Raw genomic sequence first — 17,965 nt, 5'->3', positions numbered from 1 at the left:
ATATAGATATGATTGTTGGAAATAACAAGCTACCATGCTTTACTTGAAATAATTTGGATTAGTAGGATACACTTTGAGGAGCCCCAGTGAGAAGAATTTTAATTATTTTAGAGGCAAAAAGGGTTCCTTCAAAAATCAGTTACACTGCTTTATTTTGAAAAGGTGGAGGGGAGGAGAGGGAAGAAAGGCTAAGAACAGGAAAGTAGTAACTTCCTTGGACGGCATCACCTAGGCATGGCAAGGTCGCATCTTGCATAAGACACTCATTATCTTTGTCTTTGATCTTGCAAGGTATAAGAATAGTGTCCCATGAATACTAATTAAAGTCAAAAGCTTTTTAAAAACGACAAATGTAAATATATTTATATAGATGCATAAAATAATTCATTTCTATGCTGTTTCATTAGAGCTAAATTTAGGGATAATTTTTTTAGACCTTTTATTTTCACACTTGAATTTATGCTATTCCAGGAAAATTAATTTTGAAGATATGAATTCATGGGTGGGCTGTATATGTCTATTGATATCAGTATTTCTTTTTTGAATAATAACCTCTTGGATAATACTTTGTTTTAAAAGAATAAATATCCTCTAAATATTTTAGTTTAATTCATATGAATGTTATATTTTTTTCTTTGTTGAAATGACACAGATGATTCCTTATAGAAAAACACTATAGTCATAGTATTTAAAAACAGATTTTAATTCTCATTTTTCTTAACTATGCTTCCTGGGAAGCAGGATATAAGTCAATTTATTGGAAAACAATAGCACTTTCCAACTGTTGACATTCTGCATGATGGTTACATGGAAAGAGTTCTGGGCTTTTGCTTATAAATGTTTTCCATTTCCGTATTTATTTCTCACTGCTTCTCATCCATTTACTTTCCTTTCTTCCCCTTTCCTTTCTTCCCTTTTCTGTTCTGGATTTGCCCTCTCTCTACTCTTATCACACCTCCCCCCACCACTTTTAAATAATCATTGACGTCTTTAGAATTCCTTATTTGCTTTAGAATTCCTTTATCCATTAAAAATACATCTGCTTTATTGGTCGTAATAGTAATTGTTGGTATTATCTAGCATATTAGCATCTTCTCAGTAAGCATTATCTGTATATTAACCCTGGGACCATGATAGAAGAGGAAAATAATACTCTAAAAATTGTTTGGACCACTTTCACTTGTGTGGGCAATAGCATTTATACTGAATCGTTGGCAACAAAAATGTAGGGACTTGGAGCGAAAGTGATGATGGTAGCTGATACACTGTCTGGTACCAGTTCCACTTCTTAGGCCTTAGCACATCTAGAAATTGCAGGCTTCATATACTCCCCCACTCCTTCATTTACTCCGTTTGTCTGATTTCCTTCCCTGCGGCGGCCGGGCGGGAAAGGGAAGATTGTTGGGGGAACTGTTAAAAGTGAGGATCACGTATGGTTGCCTATTTAAATAGCAGGTGAAAACAAGGCAGAATTTGGGGAAGGCTGTAAGCCTGCGAGGAGGTTGTCGGTGATGAGCGGAGAGCGAGGATTAAGGAATCACCTGAGATGGAGAATTACAAATGCTTCTGACACCTTCAGCAAAATTTTCCATCAACAGACGGTGTCCTTGGGGGGACCCGGAGACGCTGGACAGAGTTTTCGCAGCCCTTGGTTTCTCCCTCTCCCTGGTGGGGCAGCGGTGGGTCGGACCCTCCCCCCGCCCCGAGTGGAGGCCGGCCCAGGCGGGCGGAGTCGGGCCCTTCTCAGCTGTCACTCAGAGGGCCGCGGTTGCTCTCCACCCCCAGCCTGACACGCACTTCAGGGCCGCCCCCGCCCCCACCCCGCCTCCGGCTTCGTCCGCTTAAGTCACAACACCGCCGGGCTACCTGGGCGCGCCCGGCCCGGCAGCTGCGGGCCCGGCGCCGGGTGGCGGCGCTGAGGGGTCGCCCAGGGGAACTCAGCGGCGTCTGTTGGAGCCCTCGGTGTGCCGCCGGCGAGGGCATGAGCGCGGACTTCCTCTGCCTCCCGAGCGGCGGCGGTGGCGGGAGCGGCGAGGGGAGGAGGCGCCGCGCAGAGGCCACCGTCCAGGGCAGCGCCGGGGGACAGCAGGGCAGGAGATGTGCCTGTCCTTAGCGGCACAGGAAGCAGCATGCACCCCGATGCCACCGACATCAGCCCCGCGCCGGCCGCGGGAGCCCCTGGTGAGCGGCGGCCGGAGCTCAGAGAGGATGCGGCGGCCCCAAGGGGCCCGCCTGGCGGCGGGAGCTGGCGGGTGCCAGTGGCCGTGGCCGTACTCGCCGCTGTGTCCCTCTCCTACCTGGGGCCCGGCTACTTGCAGGGGGCAGGAGGCGCGGGGCCGTGCACCGTCCTGCTCAGGCTCAGCTTGTACCTGGGCTGCGCCGCGGCCGCCTTCCTGCTGGGGACCCTGTTCTCCCTCGTCTACCGGAGCCCGCGCGCCCCGCCGCCCGACTTCGCCGCCGCCTGGAGACGCCTGGCCGCAGCCGCCCGCCGCCCGCCGTGGGTAAGTACGGGTCTCCTCTCGCCTCGTGTTCTGGGGCCTCGGCCCGGCCCTCCCCGCTTCCGGTGCCAGCTGCCGGATCTCGGAGACCCAGTGGTCGCGGCCGGGCGGTTCCTCTCCAGCCGGGCTCCCCGCCTTGAAGCTGAAAACCCGAGAAAGACGCGGCTGGGGTTGCTCGCCAGGCGGGCGGATATGAGCGCTCCCTCGGCCCCCACGGGGGCCGGGTTCGGGGATCAGTGGGGCTGGACGGTATTAGGGGGTGTAGTCGCTCTACAACCATCCTCGGCCACAACCTTCCTAGTTGAATAAGCATCCCCATTCTTCGATGCTGCTCTGCAGTTGGTGAGGGGAAGAAAGGGGAGCACGGCATTCCCTGTACGCAGGCGCTGCACCCTGTATTAGTTGTTGTAGTTGGTTCTTCCAACCGTTCTCTGTGGGAAACTTGGCTCAGAGAAACTAACTTGACCCAGGTCATTCATCTACCCTCACACCCAAGCCTGTGTTGTGCGCCTTATACCACAACATCCTATCTCCACCATGTTGAGAAGTAACGCAGTCCCAGCCAGTTTTTGTGATTTAGAAAGAGGATGCCAGAAATGACTATAGTGTGCAACAAAAGAAAGCTTTGGTCTGTGATATGGGACAGTAGGGCGGTGCTTAGGAAATATAGGAAAGAACAGTATTTTAGATGACCTCTTCTCTTCCTTAGTGCCAAACCACTACTTTCGCTACCTCCTAGCTTCTGTCTCATAACCCCTTTAAATGAAATCGACTCTGTCACAGCCTGGCACTCACTGCGTGACTGAACGATACTGTCATTAAACTGAAGTTGTCCGAGCACTTTGGGGTAAGGGCAATGGCAGTGGCTCAACTTCGTAAGAACATTTGATAGAGGAGCATTACCCCCTGGGTTTGGTATTTGCTTATGATTCGACTGGCTTACTCCTTTGTAAAAATCATTACACTCTCTTCACCAGGATTACCCTTTCTTGAGTCTGAATGCAGCGCTGAGATAATGGCTGAAGGGTTGTAGGTAAGGCAGTCAGGCATCTTCACTCAATAAGCTGATCAGCAATTCAGTATAACTATTAAGAAAGAGGAACTTCTGTTTTCTAAGTAGTCTCAAAAATGTGTGATATTAATTTTTCTTAAAAACCTTCACTTAGCTGTCCATTTTTTTTCATGTCTAATTTAGCAAGAGTGGATGAGCAGGTGTATTTTTCCTCTTGCTTATTCTCTCCAATGATTAAAAAAAAAGGGTCCCAAGATTTTTACTAGTTAGTTTATTCATCATTGATCAATTATAAATGACATCATTGATCATTATAAATTACGTTGCAATTCTTTAGAGTATTGTAACAAGTATGTATTTGTCGAGTATTTTGTACAAGCCTAGTATTATTCTGGAAGCAGGGATTGAATCAACAAGACACAAGAAAACCCAGCTCTCTGGAGATTATATTCTTATGGGGAATCAGACAATAAACATATGAGATACTTTTGCATAGTGATAAATGCTTATGAAACAAAAAGTGATTAAGAGTTAAGTGGTTAAGAGTGTCTAGTAAGTGGGGACAGGAAGTTTAGAAGGTGAGGTCAGGGTCAAAGCCATAGTATTGCGTGTAGTCCACCTCTTAAGGCCTGGAAGCCTCATGTTGTGGGTTACCACCCTGTTACATGGAAAATACATTCTCCCAAATCTGCCAGCCTTCTTGCACCTCTGGGTAGATGAAACTTGGATTACCATCCAGAAAGATGGTTTAGTAGAGGTATTAGAGAAAATAATACTTTAAAGGTGACAGAAAATGGAGTATATAATCTCTCATGTATACCACCTCAAGATTTCAGGTAATAGAAGAGGTGAGGTACAATCTAAGGAAAGTAGATTATTGATCAGTTTTTTTAGAACTTGGATTCTTACAAAAGCCTTAAGTAGGAAAATACATCAGGAAATTTACTTCCTACGTTATATGTTATTTAGAGTTGTGCATATTATTTACATAAAATTATTTTTTTCTGATAGTACTGGTGCCTTTGGTTGTGTTGTATTTCTGATAATGTGTGTTTAAGTTTTTTTTCCCCCCAAATGTTCTCTTTATGAATGGAAGCATAAATGTGTGGTGTGGTATAAACTATCTCTCAGTTCTGTGGGGGTAGGAGTTGGACCACACAGATTATCTAACATTTGGAGGGCTGTTCAGTAGTGAACCAAATGGTGCCTCTTAAGATACAGTGATTACTGAAGAAATTTTTATTCAGCATGAAGAAAAGAATCCTCATTTATTCTTATACATTTTGGATAATTATAGTGTCAGCTAGGCATGTCCGACACTGGGATCTATTTGTCCTTCCTTCCTTGTTTCCTTCCCTCCTTCCTGCCTTCCTTCCTCTTTTTTTCCTTCTTCCTGGCTTCCTTTTATAGAGGAAAAAATGCGTACATTGTTAAAAGTAGCAACTGGAGAAGCCTGAACTGAAAGAGAAAAAGTGTTTTCATGTCTAGGAGTGTTCAAATGCTTCTGCATGCTTCACATTGTAGTTATTGGCTGTAAACTCAATGTTGTCCCTTGAACCTAGTAGGAGCTCAAGAAGTGTTTGCTGATGATAATGAAGAAAATTATTTGTTCTTGGTCATTAACTTAGTGCTCCCCCCACCCCCCCCAATTAATCTAGTATCTATTGGGCTTCTCTGATGTGCACAGATTTTGATTTTACTTGGGTGGGAATCACCATTGATTAAAATAGTAAAAATAACTTTTATCTCAGGTAGAAAGAATATCCAGTGGTATTTTCAGGTACTAAGGAAACTTGTGTGTAAGGTCAGGAAGGTTGATGCTAAAGTCTAGACAGTTGATATCTGGTCCTCATTTTCGGAAAACTTAGGTTTGGTTGCAGGCACGGAGACGGGAACTGTGATGCTGGGGGCTGGACTTCTCCTTGTTTGATAGTTGTTAGTCCAGCTTTGCTGCGTAAGCTGTTTCCAGGGTTGTAGCTTAGTCTTGTGCCAGGCCAGTTAACTCACCTGGGTCAAGAGCCTCAGATTCACTAGCCACAGTTACTTGACTTTAGGCAATAGCAAGAGAAATATGGCAAAAGTGAATCAATAGCTTAGAAAACTTATTTTCATTGCTGGACCAGTATTACAAAGTGCATCTTCATAAAATGGAAAAGGGAAAATTATTTCTTACATTTTGATGATAGGAAGGTAAGAAGGAATAGCTTTTTTAACTGTCAATTTTTCACAGTCTATGGGTTTTCTCTTGTCTTTTACATTGTGTTTTATTAGATACTTCTTTTTTTATTACTTTATTTTATTTTATTGGGGAAAGGGAACAGGACTCTATTGGGGAACAGTGTGTACTTCTAGGATTTTTTCCAAGTCAAGTTGTTGTCCTTTCAAAATCGTAGTTGTGGAGGGCACAGTTCAGCTCCAGGTCCAGTTGCCATTGTTTGTTGCAGGGGGCACAGCCCACCATCCCTAATGGGAGTTGAACCTGGCAACCTTGTGGTTGAGAGGACGCGCTCCAACCAACTGAGCCATCCAGGAGCTCAGTGGCAGCTCAGCTCAAGGTGCCGTGTTCGATCTTAGTTGCAGGGGTAGAGCCCACCATCCCTTGTGGGAGTCTAGGAGTCGAACTGGCAACCTTGTGGTTGAGAGCCCACTGGCCCATGTGGGAATTGAACCGGCAGCCTTGGGCTTTAGGAGCACGGAGCTCCAACCGCCTGAGCCACCGGGCCGGCCCCTATTAGATACTTCTTGATTTATGTCCCATAAGTTCAAAAATAAGTAAGCAATTAGTGAATGAGAATTGGAGGGCTGATACAAGAAAGTCAGGTGCTAGTAGCACATGGGAAACTAAAGTCTACTGCCATCTAGAGAAAAGAATAATGAAAGATTGTTCATAGTTTAGGCAGAGAAGTTCAAGAAGTTCGTCAAATCTAATTAATAAGCATTTACTAAATATCTGCTACATATCTGTTATCCTGATCTTGTCAGATCGGTTTTTGCCTTGTTGCTGAGTGCCAGTGCCAGGCACATAGTAAGCTCTCAGTAGATGGATTTTGCCTGAATGAGGGTTTGAGTTGAGAACAAATTTAAGTATCCCATTGACATTTTTAGATTTGAAATTTCAACCAGTTTCCTAGAGAAGGGTCAGAGCCTTGCAATGGGTGTCACTAAGAGCTTGGATAATTGCTTTCTGTAAGTGTGCATGGCAATGTTTTTAGTGTTGGGAGGATTCAAAGATGAACGAGGTCGTCCCTGTGCCAGCCCTCACAGGCTGAGTAGGTCTGACTGACAGAGAAGACGGGCAGGGCAGATGTTTATAGAGACAGTAAAAACGTTCACACAGCAATCCATGGCGCCAGTTGGCTTGTGTAGGATTTCTAGAATCCCTAAATGAGTTCTTTTACTAATACAAAAGTTCTTTGAGTAAAACAAACTGAATTTAGTTACTTGAGGGAAAAAGGAAAAGAAATAGGAATTAGGGAGACTATACACAGCCTCTTTGTGACTTCCCTTTATTATGCTAATGTGATAAACTAATCCTCAATAATTTGATAATGGATAATGGCATAATATACTTACTGTCCTCAGAATAATTGTTTGCAATTTAACTAGGGGATTTAAGTCATGGTGGCTAGTGGGAAAAATATTTTTGAGGAAGATGACTTTTTGAGAACCCCTTTAATTATATGATCCTATCTAACTCTTGCTGTGGTAAGGTTTGTTTTACTTTAAATTCATACTATTCATAATTTTTAAATGTAATTTTTTACATAGGTTATACAATCACATGGTTTAAAAAAATCAAAGCATATAAAAGGGTATACAGTGAAAAAAGTCTTTCTTCTTTACAGCCACTATTAATAATTGTTTATTCTTGCAGATATATATTGTTCATTCACAAACAAATGCAGATATGTACTCAAAAGGTTTTTGATACCTATCATTTCTTGATATAAACAGTGATTACACATAAAGGAAAATTATTTATTTTCTGTATCGTTATTATGAAGAAACTATTTCTTAAAGTTAGTAAACATAGGATGAAGTTATATATGCATAGTGATAACTTCAAAGAAGATACATGATTAAACCTAGAATATAAAAAAGGCTAATCAAAACTAGCAAATGTATCCTAAGAAAGGCAGAAAGTGTGTGTTTGAATTTAGCAAAACAGTCTGAAGGTAGCACTTACATACTTTCATAATTTGTACAAAAATAAAACAAAGTAAATCAAGCAAACTGTTCTAGGGATGGAGCACATGTACCATGTGGGATTTGAGTTCCCAGTAAGGACGTATATGAATCCTAGGAGCTAGGATTGGAAAGGTAGTTTTGGCCAGGTGTGGAAGTCCTCATTTGAGAGAGTGGAATTGGAGTTCAGTCTGTAGGTATGTCAGCTATTGACATTTTCTGAGCACCAAAGCCATAGCATCAGAGCTGGGCTTTAGAAGTGTTAAATGGAAACTTGTTTGGGATGGACTTGAGAAGAGAAATACCCTGTAGTTGCTATGATAAAAAGTGAGAGTTAATGAAGCTGTGAGAATGGCACAGGAGGGAGTAAATTCAACAGTGCGTTCCCCAGTCAAGTCCTGTTCCGCTTCTCCAATAAAATCTTTAAAAAAAAAACAAACCAAAAAGAGTGCGTAACATTTTTCATTGGTATTCATTATCATTAATTTTCATTCCAGATAGGTTCAAGAATCTTGTCAAGAGTGCCCTAACATTCTCTTTAAACAAATTCAACCCCAAACCAAAGGGTCCTACTGTGTATTCACAAATGCGAAGATGGAAGTCTCCAAACTTGAACGTTCTACTTGGAGTCTAAATTCTGGTCATTCTCAGGAGGTTTATTTCTGACTCTCTTGAATCTTAAGCCACTTTTGTTTTGAGTGCATGCTGTGATGCTACCCTATGCATTAAATATTGCCCTTTTAAAAATGTCTTAGGTTTCACTTCTCAACCTTATTATTTTTGAGGAAGGAAGTGCCCTAGATTCTTTAAAATGTGTGAGTCCTTGTGGCAGAATGGTGCACACAATTGTGCTAAAAAGGTGAGTCAGCAAGTTTGGTGCTGAGGGCGCAGCCTTTAGAAAATGAGTAGTGTCTCTGGGAGGTTGTCAGAATTAGAATGATGATGGCATACAAACTTGCCAGTTTTATGTATTTATTTTTTGACAATTGCAGCTTTGCTTTTGAAAGAAAACATTTTAAGAACTTGGAACTTAAATTTTTACCTTTCACTGTTAGGTCACTTCAGAACTAGGGTTGGTTGGTAGGTTGAAGATGATGGGTAGGGGTGACGATGACAGGTAGATAGGCAGCTCTTCTCAGAGGCTCCCCGGATGCCCTGAGGCCCAGGGCCTGGGTCTAAGTTACTCATTTCCACATCCTCTGTTAGTCCTGGGGTGTGTGCTTCTATAGTTTCTCCAAACACAGTGGGGCTTTCCAGAAAGCCCAGTGGGTTTGGTTGTATTTTGGTAGGTTTCTCACCTCAGATGCTGCTTTGGGAGAATGTAGTTAGGAGTGTGAGGTGTGCCTGCTCTGTCCTGGGGCTGGCTCGCGCTTAGCAATTACTCCAGGTGCGGGCCAGTCCTGGTATACTCGTATTTTTCAGCTAGCCTGGGGTTTCCATGTGTGAATAGCCACGCGCTGGATGTAAAGAACAGTGAACATGGCAACTCCAAGTAAAATGCCTCTGAGGCCAAGGGAAAAAGAAATTAATTGTGTGTTTTAGGATACGACACATGAACTTATTTAAGTCACTAGGATCTATTCAATTAAGTTTTCAGTTTTAGTGTAAAATACACCTCTTGGAAAATTAGATAAATTTTTACAAATACTCATTTGTAAATTCAAACCTGACTTTCTGTAGTTCTCTCCTACCTATACTCGTATATATGGGTGAATTTACATTAATAGTAGTGAATAAAATTTTAGAGGTGTTTGCTCTTGTCTGCTCATGCAAGACCTCACCTGGCAGTGACCCTAACTCCACACCCCATCCCCCATTTCTACGAGTCCGCGAGCAGGGTCTCATGTACAAGTATTTGTGAATAAGCTCAGTTATATTCTTCCATTTCTGGTGCCTGCAAAGCACTTGAGAGATGCTTCTCTGTTGTAACCACTGCCAGTCTGTGAAAAAGCTCATTTTTTGTTGGGCTACTATTGTCTCAATCCCCTGAAGCTGGATATCTAGGAATGCTTAGTCCTTTTGGGTTTTTTTTCCTGAGCCGAAGCCATAGTATGTGCTCTATAGAAACTGAGAGTGTAGCCTTGTTTCTCTTATTTAGGCATGGTTTAATTTTTTTTTAACCTTGTTATAGAAGTTGAGGAGCTTATGCTCTGTTTACGTCTCCAGGGAAGATAGCCCCTTCCCTTTTGTTTATGGTTCCTTTGTCTACCTGCCTTGGAGCGCACCTGAGGTCAAGCTGGAGCTTTCTCTCCAGCTCCAAAGCTTTCTCTGGTCTCTAACCTTGAGCTCTTACATGCAAGCCGCCTCCCAAAAGGTCTCTTCCTCCTATGTTAGTCCGCTCCTACAGGTAACACCCGAGGGCCGTATGCAGGCTCTGCCCACTTGTTAGACGTGAAATTAACATCTTAAATGTTCCAGAAATGTCAGTGTTTTTTTCCTGATGCAGTTAATTTCTTTTTCCTTTTTTCACATTTTTTTTCCTGTTTCACTAAACCTTTCTGAGGTTTTGAACTTTAGATAAGCTTAGGAAATTGCTTTGTTTTCCAGATTTGAATTTAGGTCATTCTTGGGCTGATATACATACATATATATATATATATATATATATATATATATATATATATATACTTTTTTTTTTTTTTTTTCAATGTCATTCTTCGGCCGTCTCACGCTTGAGCCCCCTTCAGTAGCCATCTTCTCACTGAGGATTAGAGATTTATTCCTCAGGCTCAGATCTCTTCTTTTTGGCCCTGAGACTCATTTATTCAACTGCTTAACTTGACATTTCCACTTGGCACTCACAATGGTGCCTGAAACTCAACAAGTCCAACTGTCCCCATTCCTCATGACCAGCGTCCTCCCCATCCGTCTTCCATTGTCCTTACATCAGTGACTGGCACTTCCGAAGATAAGTCCCATTGCCAGAAGCCTACGAGCCTTTGACATCTCCTCCTCACTCCCCGTGTGCAGGCCATCAAGTCCTGTCTTCTTACCTCTGAGTGTCCTGCGTCATCTACTTCTTTCCCACCCAGATGACTGCAGTAGCCTCTCAGCTGGTCTGTCTGCCTCCTTAGTGGCTCCTCCTTCAATTCATTCATTTAAAAATGCAAACCCAATCAGATCCCTCTTCAGCAGCATGTTTAATTAAAACCCATCGGTAGCTTCCTGTTCTTCCTAGTTCTTTAGCCTCATCTCCCGTCATAACTACCTTCACTCCTCGCTTTCTGTCCTCAGTTCTCAAAGTGCCAAGCTCCCAGTCAGTGCGGCTTTCCGATTGCTTCTCTGCCTCGGGCAGCCTGCTGCCCCCTTTCCTAGTTAATTTCTCTTCCTCAGACTTCAGTCTTCACTTTTGCGGAGAAGCTTTCCCTCTCTGTCAGCTGTGTATATTCTCACAGCACCATATACCTTTCCTTCACTGTACTGAACACAACTGTAATTTTATACTCACTTGGCTGATTCCTTGTCTTTCTTTTTCTTTAACCCTTGAACTCTGAAGGTAGAAACTCCCCTCTGTATCTTTACCACTTAGCATGATTTAGTAGGTAAGTAATAAATCTTGAGTGAGTAACTGGGAATCAATAGAGCACAGATAGTACGAGAATGGGTTTGGAGTCAGCCAGCTGGCTGTCGGAATTCGGATCTTGACTCTGCCCTATTAGCTCTGTAACTGTGGGCATCTTGCTTAAGATTTCTAAGCCTCAGTCTTCTTAGCTGAAAAATGGAGATAGTAAATTCTTTCAGGGGTTGTTCATAGTATTTGAAACTACAAATACTTAGTACTTATAAAGTGCTTTGAAAATAGAAACTGTTAAATGATAGACTTTACATTTTTACTTTTTAAAAAAACGTTTTATTATAAAATTTAAAAACGCAGATTCAGAAAATAACAAAAAATAAATGTATAGTTGGGTGAATGATTATAAAGAAAATACCCTTCTTATTTCTCAAAACCCCAGGATCCCCTCTCTCCACCCCAATGTTGGCTCCTCCCGTTCTAAGTAACCCCATCTTGACTTTTTAGTCATCACTTCCTTGCTTGTCATTGTAGTTTTGCCACTCAAATGTGCATCCGTGGACATAATAGTTTATTCTTGCCCATTAAAAAACATGTGTCCCTTCTGTCCTTTTCTTTTCCTTGCAATTTACCTGTGGAAGAAGCTGGAGCATTTGTCCTGTAAGTCTGGGTTTTGCTGATTGCATGTGAATGACTCAGTTCAGCATGTTCCTCTTTCCTTTTACCACTCCTGCAAATGGGCAGCTGCATCCAGAGGCTTGATCAAAATTGTGTTTGATCCTTTTGGCAGGACTATAGGGATGGTCAGTAACCTTTCATTGCGAGGCACATACTATCTGATTGTCTTTCTTTTTGCTACGTCAGGACCTGTTGATGCTCAATACCTAGATCCATTATTTGCTGGGAGTGGCAAAATGGTCATGTTTTAATTGTCATTTATTTTTCATTTATTGGTTTGAATACTTTTTAAAAAGAGACCCTTTCCTCATCTACTATGTGGTTACACAGTGGTACAGTTCGTATAGAAAAGCAGAATAAATGTTAGATTCTTTCCCATTATCAGTTTCCATGATAATGAGTTGGTTTCCCGTTATCCTGTGAAAGTAATCAATTAGTTGTGTGTTTTAAAAATGTGTTGTAAGCTCCTGGATTTAAACAGATTTTGTGAGTTTCAATTAGTTGTAATTATTACCTTTTGAAACTTACATAATTCCATCTTTGGCCAGTGGGAGTCTTTTGCAAGTTGGCTCGAGTCCTTTTGATGTGACCCTACTAGTCTTTGAGAGTTTTCCTGTAACAAGATATTTCAGGTTCATTTTGAGCCTTTTCTGCTTATACCTGGAATTAACCATTTCTCGAAAAAGATCCCTGACTTCTTTTCATGGAAAAGGGTGTTTCAAGACCTTACTCTGCCTCAGCGCTGAGCCGCACAGCCACACCCAGACCCAGCTGTTGAGATTGCACCTGTGCCATTTGTTTGTAAGGTGGGTGGCCATCCTCCTTTGCTCAGAAATGGCTTGGTTTAGCACTGAAAGTCCCATGCCCTGGGGTGGGGGTGAGGAGGTTGGAGGGGGACTCATTCTAGGTGTTATCGAGGCTCACTGCTGTTTGGTCATTGTTTCTAGGCCTTCCCTATAGAGAGATCTGGAAAAAATATATATGCTTTCTGCCTTTTGCTGATAATAATCTCCCAGTTGTTAGATTTATATACTTTCTATGTCTTCTTAAAGGCAAGTAACACTTATTTTAAACAGTGCTTTGCCGTTTGCTTATCGTAACCTCTCTAGGTGTTGTTAATGGGTTCAGGGTCATGGCTCTATGGCCTCAGTTTCACTCATTTTACTCTAATCCATGGTTGTTAATACAGTGGATAAATCCGTGTACTACAGGAGTCATACTATGAATGTCACAAAGTGAATGCCTTAGTAAATGTGATAGCTAAACTTAGTATTCATTACACTTACTGTATGCAGGTGCGTGTATGTATTACCTAATTTAATTTTTATGTCAGTGAGATAGGGACTGTTAATCTCATTTTATAGATGGGAAAACGGAGGTTTCCAAGGGCTAAATGATGTGTCCAGGCTACATAGCAAGGGCAAGAACTAAGAATTTTACCTAGGTCTCTCTTACTCTGGAGCCTTTACACTTAGCTATTTATTACCCCGTTAATTACTAAAGATTAGTCTGGCCTGATACAGGTTTTAAAAAAACTCGAGACTCTTTGGGATAGTTCTAGGAGCTGTTTAGGAATTTGTCACTGTAGAGGTCTCAGAATAAATTAGGATTTTGTCACAACTGCCCCTTCTATACACATGACAATCATTACTAATCAAGTGTTTTATTTTCCTGCTGAATGTGGGCGAGGCACTCAGAATCCCTTTCAGTATAGCATTCCAAGCAGCCACTAAAAATTTACTAGAATTGGCACATAACATTAATGCCATCTGCCATTCGGAGTGACTGGCAGGGATCCCTTGGACTCCCGTAGCACTTTTTCTGTGCCTGTATTACCCTGTCATTGCTTTACTGTGTCACAGTAGTCAGTCACGTACTCTTTTCAGCAGCTCTGGTAAAAATCAAGTTTTCTAAACTATAATCTACAAATTCTTAATTCTGGGAGTTGTTTTTAGGTACATTGCAAAAACAGAACAGGAAGGATGACAGACTAGTTTGGTGGTCACATAAATTTGAAAAACTAAGTTCTTGAAGCTTTACAATGTGCATTACTATATTAACATTCTGAGAAATCCTATAGTAAAGGAACCTGTTTAACTGTTTTTTAATCCCTTGTTTTCTAAACACGGCTGATCCCTGTATCACCCTCCTTTTCTTAAAACAATTAGGAGATTTATTATATTAAATAATACATAACTCAGAGGTAGGACAAGCCCAGGGGTCGGGTAGGTTCCATGAGGGGAGCATCAAGCCTTCAGCCCCAGTTCTCTGTATTTTCTTAGCCCCCCCACCCTGCTGTGAGTGGTATTAACTCCCAGGCTATCAGCCACAGGACCTGCAGCAATCTCAGGCACCACGGCTACACAGGATGATACCCAGACGAGGTAAGTCCCGTTTTGAAACAAGGAAATCGCTCTGGCAGTGTTCCAGAGGTTTGGAATCAAGGCCTTGATCTTATTGGCCAGGCTTGGACAGTTACCCATTCCTAACCAATTGTTGGCAGGGTGCAGGATTTCTGTGATTGGCCTAGGAGCTATCATTTAGAGAGGAAGGAAGCAGTGGAGTCAAAACAATGAACATTTCACTTCACATCACAGGTCTTCATGCCTCTAGGGCTAACCTCTCTATTTAGCTTGTCTTTCACACTTTCGTTTACCTCTGTGTGGTGTGTGCATGCACCCATGTGCCCCTGGAAAGACCTTTGACTCATTTCTACACATTCAGTTCTCCCTGTAAAAGGTCCAGTTCAATTGCCCTTCCATCCAGTCAGTTTTATCATGTTCTTCATTTCTGCTCAATACACATTTTTTTGAGTCTAGGTTAATTTCATGTTTCTGGCTTGAGTAGTTGAATAGACACAGGTCCCATTTGTGCGGGTTTGGGATGGTGGAAGATAATGAGATAAGTTCTGGGCATGTAGATTTTGAGATACCTGTGGATATGGTCACCTTGCAGTTAGATACTCAGGTCTGCAAATTGAGGGAGAGCTCAGGGTGAAACTAGTAGATTCGTTGGTGGTCCATGTACATGCGGTATGAAAACTATAGGGTTGATGAGACTGCTGAGGATAGCCTGGAATGGTGGAAAAGCTGTGAGCCGAGGGGCAGGCAGAGAGGAGCCCACCGAGGTGTGTGAGAGAAAACAGTCCGGGACCGTGAACAGGAGGGAAAAGCCCAGAGAAGCAGGGAATCGATGCTAGCAGTGTCCCAAAGAAGGGAGAGGTCCCAAAGGAGGACCGGGACATGTCCACTGGCTCTGACAAGTTGGAGGTCTTTGGAGACCGGTGCCAGTACTGTTTGGGGAAGTGAGGGTGGACCTGGGGCCAGAAATGATGCTGTCTTTGGTGATGCATGAGTGAGAGGTGAGGAAGCAGAGGCAGAGTGTGGGCTGTGCTCCAGAAGATTGGCTGGGATGGAAAGGAGCGAAGGCAGCATTTACAGGATAGTGTGGCGTGTGTGTTCTGGGCATCTTTTGTTGGTGTTGAGAGAGATTTAAGCACATTTCTAGGTTAAAGGGAAACATTGAAAAGCAGAGAGGAAGGGCCTGAAAATTTCAGAGATAGAGAATGAGTGATAGTGCAGTGTCCAGACAGACAGGATCCGAGCACAGGAGGAAGGATTAGGCTAGAGATTAGTGGGAAAGGTAAGAAAAGGGGAGCACATAGAGAGAACTTGGCAGGAGATTGCCAAGGAATTAAGATATTTTAAGCTGGATAGCCTCAACTTTCTTGGTAAGGAGGAGGCAAAACTAATTGCTAATGGTGAGGAGAATGACGTGCATAGAGGGTAATTTTAAGAGAGGTGGTAAAAGGTTTGGAACAAATTATTGGAAAGAATAGCAGCAAAAACATTTATTGAGCCTCCTATGCTAAGTGCTTTACGTTCCCAGTGCTTTACGTTCTCATTTAATCCTCATGGTGACCTCATGAGATAGTTACTATTATCATTTTATGGATCAGGAAACAGTTTTAAAGAGAAGTGACTTGCCAAAGGTGAAAGAGGTAATGAATGAGGGATCCAGGCCTTTTCTGTTTCTGACGCTGGAGCCACCCTCTTAAATCCTGGTGTTCTGCTACACAAAGGAGAGGAAGTGTAGCAAAGGTAAGTGGGCGGATTGTTTTCAAGTTAAGGGCACTTGTGGGTTGGAGGCCAGGAGAATGTGATGACATCCATTGGCATGGATATGCCATTTTTGTAGGAGGAACAGTCAGCTCCTGAGGTGCAGCCCTGGAGAAGACAGGCTGTGGGCATGGTATGACAAGCTCAGGGTGCAGGAGTGCTTGATGAGAGTTGCTCAGGTGTCAACTAAGTCAGGAAGGAACTGAGGCCAGGAGGGAGCTGAGGGCTTAGAGAAAAGGGAGGACCAAAGGCATTGGATGTCTCCTAACTGTCATGCAAATGCCTGCGGTGTGGCCATGAGAATGGGGGATTGAAGTGGAGCGGAGGTGATAGTCGCTGGAGTTGAGGTCAGGGCACTTGTGAGTATAATCCTGATATTCCATGTTGTACATCTTCCTATTTCTGTCTTGACTGAAGGAATTGCCTCCAGAAGTTCTCCAGTAAAATGCTGCCAGAGAAGGAAGATTGCATTAAGCATTGTGAAATCAGAGGCCGGGGGTGGGTAGAGCAGAGTTGCTGTCTCTGGACTGACTATTTTGCCCAAGGCCAGGTCGTTAAGGGCATTTGCTTGTAACTGTACTCAGGGGCAATTTTACCAATTAAATGCAATAGAAGTCAGGTATCAGGAAATAGAATGGATGTTTTTCTTCTTTAGAGGAGTGTTTTAGCCAAGTTAAATTTCCAAGAATGGTTTTGTTCAGTGCCTGTATACTGTGTAGTTAGACCATTCCAGGAATACAAATAATTTTTGATTCAAGCACTATATTTAAAACTACTTCTCATTAATATAACTGATTTTCCTTGCCTTTTAAAGTGAGTGATGATTTGGTAATATTGTGGAATAGAAATTCTACACAGAAAGAGTTTATACTACCTCCTTTCTTTATGAGACTACAAATGAAGCATTATAATTATTTCAGTTAACTAAGCAAAGTCGAAGTTAGGAATGAATCTTTTGTGATTCTGCTCCCAATCTACATAAAATGATTGCTATACTCTTACATTAAAGTACGTCTTCTGAATAATAAAACACTTCTAAATTTTTTTTCAGGTGTCATATTTTGTCGTAACAACCACTTAACAGTGTCTCTCAAAGTGTGATGTAAGGGTCCATAAATACTTTAGGGAGTTTTGTTAAAAATGCTTATCCCAAAGACACATCTTAATGAATGAAGAATCTCGTGGGATAGGATCTAGAAACATGCCTTTGAACAAATACCCCAAGTGATTCTTGGAAACTGAGTAGTGTGTTTTCAAGCAATGGTTTGGGGCTTCCTACTGTCAATAAGGACCACTTCTGTACTCACTATGTTTATATATCTACATGCTCGAGTATGCATTTCTCCATCCTCTCTACTCAGAGGTAGATGGCTGCTGCACAGTGGCCTATCTTTATTTAATACCATGTTTCTTGAAAGAGGAGGTTTTAGTCTTTGAATTTCAATACATTTATTTTAGATAGAAATGGAAGAAATAATTTTTATGATCTAGATCTAGTCTGGAGCAGATAACTTTTACTCACCAGTTAGACGGGATGTAAAAGTCAGCCTCTTTGAGTTCATTCAGTTGAATTGTACTTTCAATTTTAGGCAACTAGTATTTTTATGGCAATGATTCATCTCATACATCTGAATATTTTGTACATGTATATTATTTGGGCCACTCTGCCTGGAGCTCATCTTTTTGCTTCAACGGAACTATGGAAGTAGAGAGCCCATTGAATCAAATTGCCAATGTAATATTTTTTCTAACAAGGTACTAAATATTTTATCACCAGTTTTTATTTAAAAATCAGTCAACAAATTAATTAGGAATGGTATTATGGTATTCCAGGAGAGTAATGGAGTAAAAAACAAAACAAAACAAACCCCAAAACCTGTGATTGGTTTCACTACTCAAGATCTCTGAAAAAAGCCATTCTGTGTGCCTCATCTAGGTGTTGAATTACATGAAAGCTTTG

At 42.1% G+C, this 17,965-nt stretch overlaps 1 protein-coding gene across 3 annotated transcripts in view; it reads left to right on the top strand.

The window, feature by feature from the left end:
- Positions 1-1,767: 1,767 nt before the first annotated feature.
- Positions 1,768-17,965, top strand: part of SNX25 (sorting nexin 25) — a 99,713-nt gene continuing 83,515 nt past the window's right edge. The window contains exon 1 of one of the 3 annotated variants that reach the window (XM_019736072.2): positions 1,768-2,501. In XM_019736072.2, the coding sequence (XP_019591631.2) occupies positions 2,130-2,501 (372 nt within the window). In that variant the 5' untranslated portion in view covers positions 1,768-2,129. The remainder of the gene's footprint in view (positions 2,502-17,965) is intronic. The other 2 variants (XM_019736070.2, XM_019736071.2) reach the window with 2 other exon arrangements.

The sequence above is a fragment of the Rhinolophus sinicus genome, linkage group LG04 (assembly GCF_036562045.2).
Source record: "Rhinolophus sinicus isolate RSC01 linkage group LG04, ASM3656204v1, whole genome shotgun sequence".
Lineage (NCBI taxonomy): Eukaryota > Metazoa > Chordata > Mammalia > Chiroptera > Rhinolophidae > Rhinolophus > Rhinolophus sinicus.
Note: the sequence above shows the minus strand (reverse complement) of the source record. Positions and strands in the feature narration are given on the sequence as shown.